The sequence below is a fragment of the Dendropsophus ebraccatus genome, chromosome 15 (genome assembly GCF_027789765.1).
Source record: "Dendropsophus ebraccatus isolate aDenEbr1 chromosome 15, aDenEbr1.pat, whole genome shotgun sequence".
NCBI lineage: Eukaryota > Metazoa > Chordata > Amphibia > Anura > Hylidae > Dendropsophus > Dendropsophus ebraccatus.
This window is the reverse complement of record NC_091468.1, coordinates 51,307,315-51,323,463: the sequence shown is the minus strand read 5'-3', so window position 1 is coordinate 51,323,463 and position 16,149 is coordinate 51,307,315. Positions and strand designations below refer to the sequence as shown.

General features: G+C 45.5%; 1 protein-coding gene across 2 annotated transcripts in view; it reads left to right on the top strand.

The window, feature by feature from the left end:
• The window catches only part of TASP1 (taspase 1), a 125,222-nt gene extending 118,335 nt beyond the window's left edge, over positions 1 to 6,887 (top strand). For both annotated transcript variants that reach the window (XM_069954304.1, XM_069954303.1), the window contains exon 15: positions 5,626 to 6,887. In XM_069954304.1, coding sequence (XP_069810405.1) covers positions 5,626 to 5,718 — 93 coding nt within the window. In that variant the 3' untranslated portion in view covers positions 5,719 to 6,887. The remainder of the gene's footprint in view (positions 1 to 5,625) is intronic.
• The last annotated feature ends 9,262 nt before the right edge of the window (positions 6,888 to 16,149 follow it).

Here is a 16,149-nt window from a genome sequence, read left to right as displayed (position 1 = left end):
ACTTGACTCCTCTGTCCGTTCCGTTGCTCCCATTGTTTAGGATACCGACCACCACTCTGCTCTAAAATCAGTGGTCGATAACCTAGACAACGAGCTGTCAACAATGGGAGAAAAAGAGCGGACTTATCAGGAGGAGGCAAGTTTTCTAATTAACTGTATTTGCAAAAATATTTAACTTGGCGAAGCCAACAAGTGTAACTATATTAGTTGAGATGGGAGTACCCCTGTAAGCACATTCCTTTAAAGATTAGTCCTTTAATAATGAATGACTGAAAAATCTACACAGACTTAAGTATCCGCTGCAAATGTTAGGTTGGGTTAACATGTACAGTGCGCATAGAAATTGTCACCACACCTAAATAAATTATTTCAGTTTTTTTTTTTCTCCTTATTACATTTCATTAAAAAAAAAACCTGAAATAATGAAACACAGCAGGTGAGCACAGTTCTTTTTTTTTTACCTCAGGTTTATTGACTACCCCTTTTTAAATGGTAAATTTTACCAAAAAAAATTTTTTTTATTTATATATATATATATATATATATAGATATATATATATATATATATATATATATATACATACATACATACATTGGGGAAACGAAGATTGTAACCATGTCATGCCCTGTTGTTCTTCAAGTAAAGCTGACAAAGTTTGAAGTAGTGTCAAATATCCCTTTTAGATGGTTTAAAGCGGATCTGTCTGCAGGTGTTTGCAACAAAAACGGAAGAACGAAAGACATAGGGTACAAACACACACGGCTTATACGCTGCGTACTTACTGCTGCGATACGCAGCAGATACGCAGCAGATTAGATCTAAATAACTGAACACAGTATCAAATCTGCTGCGTATCTGCTGTGTGTGTTTGTACCCTAAAAGTCCATGGGCTGTGAGAGTCCAGCTTGGTTTGGCCCCTTCACTCATATGTAATACCCCTAGGGTTCATATCCTGTTATTTTGATTGAAACTTGTACGTTCAGCCCGGCCTTCTGTGAGAAAAAAACAAGGGGGGAGATTTATCAGACTGGTGTAAATTAGACCTGGCTCAGTTGCCCCTAACAACCAATCAGATTCCACCTTTCATTCCTCACAGACTCTTTGAAAAATAAATGGTGGTATTTCATTGGTTGCTAGGGGCAGCTAAGACAATTCTGCTGTACACCAGTTTGATAAATTTCCCCCTTGGTGTTCTATTGAAAAGGACAAGTTGTCCTGCAGTAAACAAGGCCTTGTATGCAGGACCTATTCTAGGTTTTCTGCTGCCTGAAATGCCCACACTTGCCCCATGATTGGAAATCATAAGTAAGGTGTGAGTTCAGAATATATGCAGCTTATAAGTGCACACATAATCCAGCTCCACCATAAGTTGCCCTGGTCAAGCACAACGTTCCATCCTTGGTGCGGACAAGACAGAAAAAGTTTCAAAGTTTCCAATTGCACCAGTGTGTAAATAATTCTTCAATCCTTATTGCTTCTCGTAGAATAAAATCACCTGACATATACAAGGGTCAATACATTGTGACTACGCATGGTGATCTTATTCATGCTTATACTACCATTACACCTTGTGCACCATTTATAGGGGTAGTGGTCACTGAAGTAATGTCTGAAGCATACAACAATACCTGCAGAGTGTTTGCAGTCCTGACTTCCTTGCATTCTATGTCTATGGCCAGCTATTGCAGGTCATCGGGGCAATGAAGTCAGTGCTGTGTAGCAGACAGTATAATTTATGGCCACTCCATAAAATCTGCCGCCTTTCAAAGACTCTACAAAACTGCCACCCTGAGCAATAAACGCATTTAACCTCATGGCAGAAACGACCCTGCTTATATGTCAATGGAAGGGTTAAAATTTTTTAAAAAGTTATGGCTTAAAAGACAAGGATTTCTCTATGGCTGGAAGCTATACTCACCTGCCCTGGTTTCCTACATCTGCTGAAGAAATGCTCTTCCACTGGTCTCTGTTGCTTCTGGGTTCTCTGTCACCATGACTGCCCAGGACCTGCCCGATCAGGGACTAAGGTGGGGATACTACTGTGACCACAGATTGCCTGATCATGCATTTCCCTTGATCCCAGAATGATGCAGAGACCAATGGAAGACTGGATGCGCTGTCAGAACAGCTGTGGGGAACCGGAGGAGGTGAGTATAGCATGAATACCACCCGCAGCAATTTTTTCTTTTCCCAATATTGCCCCTTTAAGGGATTAAATTTTAGCACAAATGTTCATTTAAATTTTTTTGTAAATTTTCTTTATACGAAATAATAAAAAAAAAACTCACATTTATTGTATAAAAAATATAATTTTTAATATAAAAAAAACCTTTATGCACAATAATATTTTTTAATATCAGTGGGGTCATTCACTTGTAACTCCATCTGTAATGTAAATGCTGACTGTCGCTTCACATTAGACTGATGATATCCTTATGTAGACTACTGTAAGCCCCCAGTAATGATAATCAGTGTGAATGTAAACTATCTATTTACAAGGAGATAAGGCATGAGGTACAAAGTCTCCCTTAGGTTACATTATCCATTGTCTTTCATGTGTCGGCTTACGATGCAAGGTGCTTCAGGCATTTCCTTTATAGGTGAAACCCCAGCGCTCATGAAGATCGCAGTCTTCACAGTTGCTTCCTTTGACATCTGGTCTACATTGTTATCATATTCTCCAGCCGGGAATCTTGATTCCGATGACAGAAACAGCTGCTGCTCTCAGTCCTTCTTCTGAAGAGATGTTTTTGACCTTTCCTGAAACAAGTTAATCTCCCTCTTCTAGTTCTGTCTCCCAAGTTTCTGCATCAAGAAGCCTCTTCTAGTATGAAGCTTCACATACATAACTTCATCCCAAGCATTCCTACGTATTGTGAGACACTAATATATTGAAACATTGGTCTTCTGAGACAGAATATATATATATATATATATATATATATATATATATATATATATATATATATATATATACACATACACAGTGGTACCTTGGTTTAAGAGTAACTTGGTTTAAAAGCGTTTTGGTTTAAGAGCTCACAGTTTTTAAAAATTATGACTTGGTTTAAGAGCTCCCTATACTGGGTGGGAGCGCGAGTGGAGGAGGGGCATGGTCTGCATAGTGGGGTCTTCAGCACTGTAATCTGACCCAGGAAGTCTCCCTCACTTTCCAAATCATAGCACTTCAGGCTGGGGCTTCCATCAGGGGACAGGACTGTTAAGATAATCTCTCCATAGCTGTAACCCCTCTGTCCCCAAACAGAGCGCTGCATGTATGTGCCCACATATGTGCTGCTCATTCCTTTATGCTCCCTGCAGTCTCTGTCCGCCCTTGTGTTTCCTATCTTCTTCATTCCTGCTATAATGTGCTTGCACTTACACTCAGCTATACACACTGCTGCTGTGTTATCAGGGTTATGCACTTACTTTACATTATACACCACATGCTGATTGCTATACTGTACAGTAACTTATAATATCACATATTCTGCTGTTTCTGGATGTTTGTTTCATCAGTTTTACATGTTATTCAAAATAATAAATAATTATATTTGGTGTGTGGAACCAATTGTCTGCATTTCTATCATTTCTTATGGGAAACTTTGCTTTGGTTTAAGAGTGGATTTGGTTTACAAGCGCCGTCCTGGAACGAATTATGCTCGTAATCCAAGGCACCACTGTATATATATATATATATATATATATATATATATATATATATACACACATATATCACTGGTTTAGTTTTTGTATTTCCTTATTCAAGTATTATAATCACTGAAGAATTTGGAAATTACTATAAAATATAACGATTATTGAATCAAATAAAAATAATTGCAAAGAAAACCACCAAAAGAAAATTAATGTGTACCTATATAACAATCTTCACGGCCATCCTCTAGCTGCCCATAGTATACAACCGATCATAGTCCTGCATGTATCAAGTTCATATATTTAATTCATTATCTAAACTGGCTTAGTTATTTAGTTACTATTGCACAGATGTATTCAAATTTTACAGTCTCTATTGCACTGTAGTTATTGCACGATTATGTATGTTTTCACCAATATGCCTCCTGAATTGCAACAGTCACTTTTCCATGTGCTTTTATTAAAGTGCTTAAATCATAGTCCTATTTTCTTGTCATGCATAACTTTTTTTACACACATGTACTTTTTTATTATTAGTAAAGTTACTTCCCTTTAGAAGTCAATTCAGACACGATACTTGTAGCCCTACGCGTTTCTTGTGGGATAAATCCTCAGGGGCTTGTTGCGTTGTAATGCAGCACAAGTTCAAAACAGTGATCTTTGGCTGTCTGATCTACAACGTGACCAAAGTCTCCATGTAGCTGTAGCCTAAATAGGTCCAACCCATCTTCAAACCTGAGAACTGAATGCTGTCACACACTTATACCCTGGTCATTTATGTTCTTTAGTTAAGATCTGTACTCCTATTATTGAGAATTAAAGTTAACAAAGACTCCTTTTGATGCAGAGCTATTTATTTGGGGAATAATCTGTGCAGGTAATCTTTTAGGGAAGGCTTAAAGAGTCACTGTCATTAAAAAGAACTTTGACATGTCATGATGCATACTGATCGCAGTAGGTGTCACTGCTGAGACCCGCTGTGATCAGGAGATATAGCCAGGGAATTAGCGCAGCAGCATGATCCACTCTCCGGCCAGCCACTAATTCCAACAACCTAGCCTAATAGACTTAAGGTCCTTTTACACAGAAAGATTATCTGACAGATTATCTGCCAAAGAGTTGAAAAGTTTGAAAAGAGAAGAAATCTCAGGCTTTCCTTTATGACCTAATCTCTGTTTATAGTCTGTTTCTGGCTTTGGCTTCAAATCTTTGGCAGATAATCTGTCAGATAATCTTTCTGTGTAAATGGACTGTAACCGTACATAACCGTACATTGTGGAAATTAGCTGATCAGGATATACAGCTGGGGAGTGGATCCTGCTGCCGGCACACTGTCTTCCTGGCTGTATCTATTGATTTACCAAAAACAGAAAAATACTGAATTTATGTAGCAGATCAAATCTTCGTTAATTCTATAAAAACATTAATATACAATTTATGTATATTGATGTTTTTATAGAATAAAGATTTGATCTGCTACATAAATTCAGTAATTTTTTTTGTTTTTGCTAAATTATTGGTGCTGTAGTAGCATAACAACATCATGCATCTAATAGGACATTGATCAGTATACTGTTGCATGTAGACGAATTTTTGGTTATCTGTATGTATTGATCAGACCGGGTCTCAGCAGTGAGACACGCTGCAATCAATAACTTTCGACATGCCTGATAGCATGTCAAAAGTAAATTTTTAGGCACTTCTTAAGCAGTTCTCCATTATGAGATACTACAAAGCAGGTATCGGCTAAAACTTGGTATCTCTCTCAGATGGTCTGGTGGCTAGTGTTCAGCTCTTTCACCGCTGCAGCCCACGTTCGATTTCCGGTCAAGGAAGCTTCGCTCTGGTGGTCAAGACTTTGTATCTACACTGTTACTACAGTGTTTTACTAGATGTTATACTTTGCTATTGTAGACATATTACAGATTAGAGTTGCTTGATTTCTTAACCTTTCTTTTTGTATTTTTCAGACACACATTTCCAGGCTTCCTCCAGGTGCAGTGGCCGGCCAGTCTGTCGCTATTGAAGGAGGTGTGTGTAGGTTAGAAAGCCCACACAGCTGAACCTGACTGTGCCCTGGTCCACCCACTACTTCTTCTTCTTCTTCGTCACAGATAACACTCACTTGGTTTCAGAAGCTCTCGTCCTTGCACAATACGCTCCATATAACCTGAACAGCATGCAGCTGTGTATCCTGTAGTCTTCTTGTGCTACTGTGAAGGCTTCTTCTGATAATATTGTGCTTACTTCCAGTAGGCTGCTTCAACCTCTCCGTAGTCCCCTGACTTTGTGTCAGTTTGATGTACCCCCCTTTTCCGAATAATTACTTCTGTTTCCAAAGTATAGTGTATGTTTGTTTTTTGATGACCTTGCTCTCTGATATTTTACCAGTTTCCTGATTATATTTTCCTTGAAATTCCAAGTGGTTTTTGAGTAATTCTGTATCCCTTTAAATCCCTGACTGTCGTATAGGTAAGTGTGTTCAGTGCAGATGGTAAGATGGCTTGGATGCAATTTAGTTTTCCTTATGTAACCGAGGATGGGTCAATGTAATTTATTTTTTTTTTCATGTTTTTTTTTTTTTTTTACATCTGCATGTAATTTATTATCTTCAAAATATGTTATTTCCTATAGATTATTAGTTACTATTATTCTCTTGAAATTTAAAGCGTTGTATGAGATTTAAAAAAAAAAAAAACATCCTTGTTGAAACTGCACCACTCTTGTCTGGTGTTTGAGGCTGAGCTGCAGTAACAGTCATGGCCTGTAGACAAGAGAGGTGCCTTTTAAACCATGTTGTGTTTACTTTATTTTTCTTATTTCATACAGCCCCTTTAAGTCCGAGTCTGAATTTATTTTATTTATGGGGTATAAGGAGACTTATTTATGGTATGCACATATAATGTTATAGTAAAATTAAGGCAAAGGAAATATACACAATAATTTCACATAGACACATATTAGAGCTTAATCTAAACATATATCAATTATATATATATACAGTATCTACAGTATACCTTAGATGGGCTTCCAGACAAAGCAATGATCTTATAGAACACATACTTGCTTGTCAATATTTCAGCTGTCCACTCATGTTTCTTGCAAATGAAAAATTGTACTGTAGTAAAAACTACAAAGTACATGAAAGTCTATGTACTGTAAACTGAATAGTAACGCTCGGTTCTTTTAAGTATATTTTCTATGACTGCAAATAAAGTCAAATATTACTTTACACTTTGGCTTGCAGGATTTCTTCACTTATGTAATGTGAGAGAACCTGACTGTTCTTTAGCCATATCTATTTCCGGAAAAACATAGATTTTTTGGAACTCTACCTTGTGCTGTTCCTCCTGGAAATAAATTAACTGGATGTTACCATCCCTTTGTCTAGACCAGGGATGGGGAACCTTCGGCCCTCCAGCTGTTGCAAAACTACCATTCCCATCATGCCTGAAGGCATGATGGGAATGGTAGTTTTGCAACAGCTGGAGGGCCGAAGGTCCCCAATCCCTGGTCTAGACAGTGATGCCGGCATAAGTGTGTGTAGGGCCACGCCCATTTGACAAGGGAATTGGTATTGCCCAGATGTCATTTTACTCAAGTATGCCCAAGAAAGATAACAGGAATACCATAATAAATTATTATTTCATAGGGAATACAAGTATTAACTGAAAAAAAAAAAGAAATTACAGGTCTTCTTTAAGCAGTCAGTATGGAGACAGAAGCATTTGGCCTATGAGTGCATTGTTCATGCATCTTAATTCTGATTGTACTGTCTGTATTATTGAAGATAGCTGCTTTTTAAAGATATATTGGTAAAATAAATTGAAAGACTTGCGTAATGCTATGCGAGACTGAAAAGAAAACAACATTTCCTGTAGGACATACAGCAGCTGATATGTACTGGAAGACTGGTGATTTTTAAATAGAAGTAAATTACAAATCTATATAATTTTCTGAAACCAGAAAAGAAATTTGCTGGACAACCCCTTTAACTTTTCCAGTAATGCTTGCGCGTATTTCCTCTCCGTGCTTTATTATCAAACAGATACGAACGTTGGGCTTGCAGGTTAGATTTCATCTTCACAACGTGATTGCTGTCAGATCCTTTAATTCTGTGCAGTCTCTGACAATACAGTGTCCTGCCTGCTTCCAACTTCAAAGCAAACACACACATTTTTCATGCTGCGTGAAAGTTGTGGTCATAGGAGTAGCTCTTTGAAGTTTGTAACAGGTGCAGATCATAGTCCTCGTAGCAGCACCGCTGTATATGCCTGTGGTCGCTAAACGGCAAAGAAATACAACAAGGTAAAATTATTCAAAATAACGTTAATATCAAAATCTATATGTATTCTGTGTTAGTATATGTGATAGAATATGACTGTGTGAAAGCATTCCCTACATATGTTTCAGAAAGTATTACTTGCAAGACCTCTACAAAGCTCTGTTCACACAGAGCTTCTGGTTTACATTCAGTGCATATGCTAGGAAAATCTACCCAGTGTATGCACCAAATATAAAGCCGGACATATGCAATAGTAGACCCTACAGTTAGGGTCCTATTACACCGAGTGATTTTAATGATTAACGATAAACGATCGCAAACGAGATTGTTTATCGTTAACCTGAAATCGCTCACCATATTACACAGAGCGATGGTGGTTAGTTAAAATTGTTACTATGATCGTTATTGCGAGGTTTTAGTAGCTACAACCTTCCTGCTGTCTCCACCTAGAGGTCTGGCAGTGGCCGCCTTGTACAACCACTATGGTCTCCCACTTGTCTCTGCACCACAATGTTGTTACTGGGACTCGGCAGAGGTCCATGGACCAGTCCTGAGGGGGACCAGACAGTGAGGGGAGAGACAGGACCGATGGGACAGTGAGGAAAGAGACAGGAATGATGGGACAGTGAGGAAAGAGACGGGACTGATAGGACAGTGAGGGGAGAGACAGGACTGATGGGACAGTGAGGGGAGAGACAGGACGGATAGGACATTGAGAGGAGAGATGGGACAGTGAGGGTGGAGACGGGACTGATGGGACAGTGAGGGTGGAGACGGGACTGACGGGACAGTGAGGGGAGAGACGGGACTGACGGGACAGTGAGAGGGGAGAGACGGGACTGACGGGACAGTGAGAGGGGAGAGACGGGACTGACGGGACAGTGAGAGGGGAGAGACGGGACTGACGGGACAGTGAGAGGGGAGAGACGGGACTGACGGGACAGTGAGAGGGGAGAGACGGGACTGACGGGGCAGTGAGAGGGGAGAGACGGGACTGACGGGACAGTGAGAGGGGAGAGACGGGACTGACGGGACAGTGAGAGGGGAGAGACGGGACTGACGGGACAGTGAGAGGGGAGAGACGGGACTGACGGGACAGTGAGAGGGGAGAGACGGGACTGATGGGACAGTGAGAGGGGAGAGACGGGACTGACGGGACAGTGAGAGGGGAGAGACGGGACTGACGGGACAGTGAGAGGGGAGAGACGGGACTGACGGGACAGTGAGAGGGGAGAGACGGGACTGACGGGACAGTGAGAGGGGAGAGACGGGACTGACGGGACAGTGAGAGGGGAGAGACGGGACTGACGGGACAGTGAGAGGGGAGAGACGGGACTGACGGGACAGTGAGAGGGGAGAGACGGGACTGACGGGACAGTGAGAGGGGACTGACGGGGCAGTGAGAGGGGAGAGACGGGACTGACGGGGCAGTGAGAGGGGAGAGACGGGACTGACGGGGCAGTGAGAGGGGAGAGACGGGACTGACGGGGCAGTGAGAGGGGAGAGACGGGACTGACGGGGCAGTGAGAGGGGAGAGACGGGACTGACGGGGCAGTGAGAGGGGAGAGACGGGACTGACGGGGCAGTGAGAGGGGAGAGACGGGACTGACGGGGCAGTGAGAGGGGAGAGACGGGACTGACGGGGGCAGTGAGAGGGGAGAGACGGGACTGACGGGGCAGTGAGAGGGGAGAGACGGGACTGACGGGGCAGTGAGAGGGGAGAGACGGGACTGACGGGGCAGTGAGAGGGGAGAGACGGGACTGACGGGGCAGTGAGAGGGGAGAGACGGGACTGACGGGGCAGTGAGAGGGGAGAGACGGGACTGACGGGGCAGTGAGAGGGGAGAGACGGGACTGACGGGACAGTGAGAGGGGAGAGACGGGACTGACGGGGCAGTGAGAGGGGAGAGACGGGACTGACGGGGCAGTGAGAGGGGAGAGACGGGACTGACGGGGCAGTGAGAGGGGAGAGACGGGACTGACGGGGCAGTGAGAGGGGAGAGACGGGACTGACGGGACAGTGAGAGGGGAGAGACGGGACTGACGGGGCAGTGAGAGGGGAGAGACGGGACTGACGGGGCAGTGAGAGGGGAGAGACGGGACTGACGGGGCAGTGAGAGGGGAGAGACGGGACTGACGGGGCAGTGAGAGGGGAGAGACGGGACTGACGGGGAAGTGAGAGGGGAGAGACGGGACTGACGGGACAGTGAGAGGGGAGAGACGGGACTGACGGGACAGTGAGAGGGGAGAGACGGGACTGACGGGACAGTGAGAGGGGAGAGAGACGGGACTGACGGGACAGTGAGAGGGGAGAGACGGGACTGACGGGACAGTGAGAGGGGAGAGACGGGACTGACGGGACAGTGAGAGGGGAGAGACGGGACTGACGGGACAGTGAGAGGGGAGAGACGGGACTGACGGGACAGTGAGAGGGGAGAGACGGGACTGACGGGACAGTGAGAGGGGAGAGACGGGACTGACGGGACAGTGAGAGGGGAGAGACGGGACTGACGGGACAGTGAGAGGGGAGAGACGGGACTGACGGGACAGTGAGAGGGGAGAGACGGGACTGACGGGACAGTGAGAGGGGAGAGACGGGACTGATGGGACAGTGAGAGGGGAGAGACGGGACTGACGGGACAGTGAGAGGGGAGAGACGGGACTGACGGGACAGTGAGAGGGGAGAGACGGGACTGACGGGACAGTGAGAGGGGAGAGACGGGACTGACGGGGCAGTGAGAGGGGAGAGACGGGACTGACGGGACAGTGAGAGGGGAGAGACGGGACTGACGGGACAGTGAGAGGGGAGAGACGGGACTGACGGGACAGTGAGAGGGGAGAGACGGGACTGACGGGACAGTGAGAGGGGAGAGACGGGACTGACGGGACAGTGAGAGGGGAGAGACGGGACTGACGGGACAGTGAGAGGGGAGCGACGGGACTGACGGGACAGTGAGAGGGGAGAGACGGGACTGACGGGACAGTGAGAGGGGAGAGACGGGACTGACGGGACAGTGAGAGGGGAGAGACGGGACTGACGGGACAGTGAGAGGGGAGAGACGGGACTGACGGGACTGTGAGAGGGGAGAGACGGGACTGACGGGACAGTGAGAGGGGAGAGACGGGACTGACGGGACAGTGAGAGGGGAGAGACGGGACTGACGGGACAGTGAGAGGGGAGAGACGGGACTGACGGGACAGTGAGAGGGGAGAGACGGGACTGACGGGACAGTGAGAGGGGAGAGACGGGACTGACGGGACAGTGAGAGGGGAGAGACGGGACTGACGGGACAGTGAGAGGGGAGAGACGGGACTGACGGGACAGTGAGAGGGGAGAGACGGGACTGACGGGACAGTGAGAGGGGAGAGACGGGACTGACGGGACAGTGAGAGGGGAGAGACGGGACTGACGGGACAGTGAGAGGGGAGAGACGGGACTGACGGGACAGTGAGAGGGGAGAGACGGGACTGACGGGACAGTGAGAGGGGAGAGACGGGACTGACGGGACAGTGAGAGGGGAGAGACGGGACTGACGGGACAGTGAGAGGGGAGAGACGGGACTGACGGGACAGTGAGAGGGGAGAGACGGGACTGACGGGACAGTGAGAGGGGAGAGACGGGACTGACGGGACAGTGAGAGGGGAGAGACGGGACTGACGGGACAGTGAGAGGGGAGAGACGGGACTGACGGGACAGTGAGAGGGGAGAGACGGGACTGACGGGACAGTGAGAGGGGAGAGACGGGACTGACGGGACAGTGAGAGGGGAGAGACGGGACTGACGGGACAGTGAGAGGGGAGAGACGGGACTGACGGGACAGTGAGAGGGGAGAGACAGAACAGGGGGAAGTGTTACACGGAACTACAATCCCCAACCTCCCTGAAATAAAGACAAACAACTTTGCTCAAAAATGGCCGTGGTGCCTTTAACATTGGTCGAAAAAATACAAGCAAATGGCAAATAAATAATTAAAACATAAACTGAGTCATTGCAGCTAACAAGTCCTCCCAGTAGACCTGCGAGACTAGACCCCACTATTAAGCATCGCGACTGAAAAGGAGGGACCTTGAACAAGGGAGGGCGGGTGGGGGATCTTCTCCTTTCACAGGCTGCTCGCAGACTGAGCACTGGACTGCAAAAGCACAACTATAACTGCTCCCTCTTCCCGCTCAAATGACAGCTGCCAATCAGATGTACAGACTCCCAAATCTTCCTGGATACAGCAACTTCTGGTAAGTGTAAACCACCTGTGGAGAGAAAAAGGGGGGGGGGGGGGAGGACAAACAGCCTACCGGAACTAAACCAAAATTCTTAACTAGCATCTGACTTTAGAGAAGGGGGGGGGTGCAATTTTGTGTGTCCCCTTTTTATAAAGGGGGGTCCCTGCCATTTTCTTCATGGAAAAAACACATCCCCTGAAAATAAAACATACTGCATCTTTTGGAGCAAAAATTTATATAAGACACCGTCTTATTTTTGGAGAAACGGTAGGAGTGCCTTTCTGTCAGGATCGGGTGATACAGACACAACAAGACAGTGGGCCCTAGGTCTGAACCCACCCACTGTCCCTGCCTGCCTGCCTCGATCGGCCCTAGGCGGCCGTGGACAACCACGTAGACGTTCCCCACGCTGATAAAGTGCAGACAGAACGAGACCGACGAACAAACCTAAAAGAATGATAAACAGGCCGGGTCAAATCCAAACAGGCAACGCAGTACAAAATCAGCTGGCAAAGGTATCGTCAAATAGGCAGAAGGTCAGATTACAAGTCGAGTCAAACAGGGATTAGGAAAGGGGTTTGCAGGAATAGACGAGGGAGCTGGAACCAGGCATTAACCTAAATAGCCAGCGCTGGGACTCAGCCCCAGCTTTGTTTTATGCTGACCAAGAGCCTGGTCTGGATCCCCATTGGACCGGCGCTCTGATCTTCCAGGTTACAGACAGGCAGAGAGACCCATCAATCACAGAGACCAGACAGGTGCAAAATCAAGTCCAGAAGCTTCTCAGCTCCTGCATTGCCGGAAGCTGAGAAGCAATCGGGTGTGGCACACAAAAGCAAAACACCAGGTCCAGTTCAGACCAGGCTACTGCACAATGCTGACGCTTTCATTGTGATTGAAAACTATGAAAAACATTTTGTTAAACCAAAAAAAGAAAAAAACAACCACTGCACTGCAATAACTGCATCTAAGTCTCCTCTACATTCACCTTTTCTACGGTTTCTGGAAGTTACATTTTCAGGACTATAACAAACAGCAAAGAAGAAACCTAAACACTTCTGAATAGATAATGTAGGAGCATGTGGAAAAGTTCCGGATCCACTATTGCAGGTATGTCATACTCGTGCTTCTGCTATGGTGACTGTGTGGATTGGCTTTAATGAAAAACTTTTCATATTCCATAGCTCTATTTTTTATCTAAGGCTGCTATTTCTGTTTTATGAGTCTGTTTTTCAGAACAGTGTTAAAAATACAAAAAAAAGTCCTTGGACTGCTGACTGCCCTGTCATCTACTGCAACAGAGCAGCCACCAATATGTTTCCACCCAAATGATACGTCGCGTCTCTTCCATGGGGCAGGAACCCAGGATAGTCATTGCCGCCATATTGCATCTAGTCCTATTAATTTGCCACTTTCCTTTCATATAAACTTTTCTGAGCTGTAATACTCTGCACTGCTAATAAATAGTTCCGACAAAAGTTATTTCAACTGACATATTGAGTTACCTGGTCCTGAAGGAGATAAAAAATGCATTGTGCAGAGTGCTGACTCTCTGCGTACAAATAAATTTGGATTGTGGTTTTATAGCTATTCTAGTTGACTATTGTTAAAGATTCTATCCAGAAAATATCACAATGATGAATGGGTTTGGGGGTCTGTGAACACCTCGCATATATCATAAAGGACTATAAATCTTCCAGACGACATGACCCAGAATGCACATCTCCGCTGTATGCTGCTCCTTCTGCACATTGCACTATCAATGACTCATGAAGAGTGACATTAAAAAATAAATTGTGGTTACTTTTATCTGATATGCTCTGGCAGTGACTGACGACTAAATGCTGCCAGCAAACACAGTACGGGGAGGTTTGGCACCACGTTATGTGTGGGGTCCAGTAAAAAACAAGTCGAGGAAGATCTAGTCATAATTACTCATGTGCTTAGTCTCCAGCTGTCCCATACTTCCAAGAAAAACTTTGAGTTGTGGTTCTTATATATCTTGGTGTTTTTAAACTGACAGCATGAACGTTAGACATGTGACTGATCACCAGTCAATCCCATAATCTTGACACACTCCTCCTTATACCTGTACTAAATGGCATATGCCACATAAATAAAATCAATAAGAAGGGCTTAAAGGTGTTATCGTGTGTGGGGGCACTTTTTTGGGGGGACCGGGGAGGAGGTGGCTGAAATAAAAGACGTCCACTCACCTCCCCGGTTCCAGCGACGGGTCACTCATCACGGCGCTCTGGTCCCCTGATCCCAGCCGCTTCCTGGTGTCTGACGCCACCCGAGACGCTACGTGAAGGAGGCGGGATCTGTTTGAAGTCCGCTCGGATCCCACCTCCTTCACTGAGTGGCTGAGCGGCCCTGAGACGTAGCGTCTCGGGCGGCGTCAGACACCAGGAAACTGCCGGGGATCGGAACGCCACGATGAGTGACCCGCCGCTGGAACCGGGGAGGTGAGTAGACGTCTTTTATTTCAGCCACCTCCTCCCCGGTCCCCCCCAAAAAGTGCCCCCATGCTAGAGTACCCCTTTAATAATGTGAACCCAACAATAAATAGTTATGCACCAGTGTGTGGGTGAAATAAAGCTTAAGGGGGCATTCACACATCCGAAAATTTGTGAACATTATGGATGGTGAAGGAATTTTATGGATTTGTTCCCCACGTGCCATCATGCCTGCAGCGGGGTAACTCTTTGAATCTCTGTTGCACTGTTGTGACAGAGCTGTCCAGAATTAAGCAGAAGATAATCAACAGGAAAATAAAAATACTAAAACTAGCGCTATCTAGCTGTTCCTAATCTTTCCCTAGATATTTTCCTGAACTACAGCCTAAGGGTAATATTACATGAGGCGATTATTGTCCATACTTGGCTGATTACTGGCCTTTCCAGCCAATAATCGCTTTGTGTAATAGCTCAGATTGTAAAACAATGGTCAGCCGACATGCGCAATGTCGGCTGGTCGTTGGTTTACAACAGGAACCAAAATCCTGATGCGGATAGCAAAGGCCTGCTCGCCATCAGTCCGTGTAATAGGGGTGGCAGCAGTAGACCACTGCTATCTCTTATAGGCTCCCCAGACCATCTAAATATCGTCCAGGGAGCCCCTCCCACAGGCCCCCCCCCCCACTCTTACACGCACAAGCAGCGAGTGCTGACCTGACAGGTTGGGGCTCACTTTCTCCTTCAGATGAGGCCCTGTAATAGGGCCCTAATGCTAGACACCAATAAGTATTGTGCCTGTGAAAACCCTGGAACAACTTCCCTTAATAGAAACAACAAACTGGTACTTGGATACAGAAACAAAAGCAATGAAGAGCAGAACTAAATCACAGGAGCTAAACAACCAGGCAGCAAACATTCACAACAACAGCTTCAAAATGCAAATGCAAAGACCACATGGTAAAAACAAGAAGTGGCTAGAGTAACTTTAACAAGAATAGACTACAACTTGGGACTAAAATCACAGGAACACAGAAACAAATGCTATAACCCACATAGATACGCATAAGCCATGGATAAGTGATTGAGAACTCCATTTTGAACTTCCCAGGGCTGGCAGTCAAATGGCTGTTCCAGAGCAAAGGATCAGCTGTAAGGCAGTTATATAAGAAGTGACAGCAAGTTTCCTGCTATTCATAACAGTTCGTAGTTTGTGATGATGCTATAAGTTGGACACACATGGGGGGGTTCTAAATAGAGATGATCGAACAGCAGAAAATCTTAGGTTCTATAAAACTCGAACCTTCCGCATTTGATTCCCAATGCCTTCCCGGTCTGTGGGGAAAGAGGAGACAACCCGAGTATTGCCCGGAATTCTGGGATACAGACTATTACCTAGGCTGTATCCCTGGAATTCCAGGCGATACCCGGGCTTTCTCCTCTTTCCCCACAGACCGGGAAGGCATCGGGAATCAAATGCGGAAGGTTCGACAAGGTTCGAGTTCTATAGAACCTAACATTTTCCACTGTCC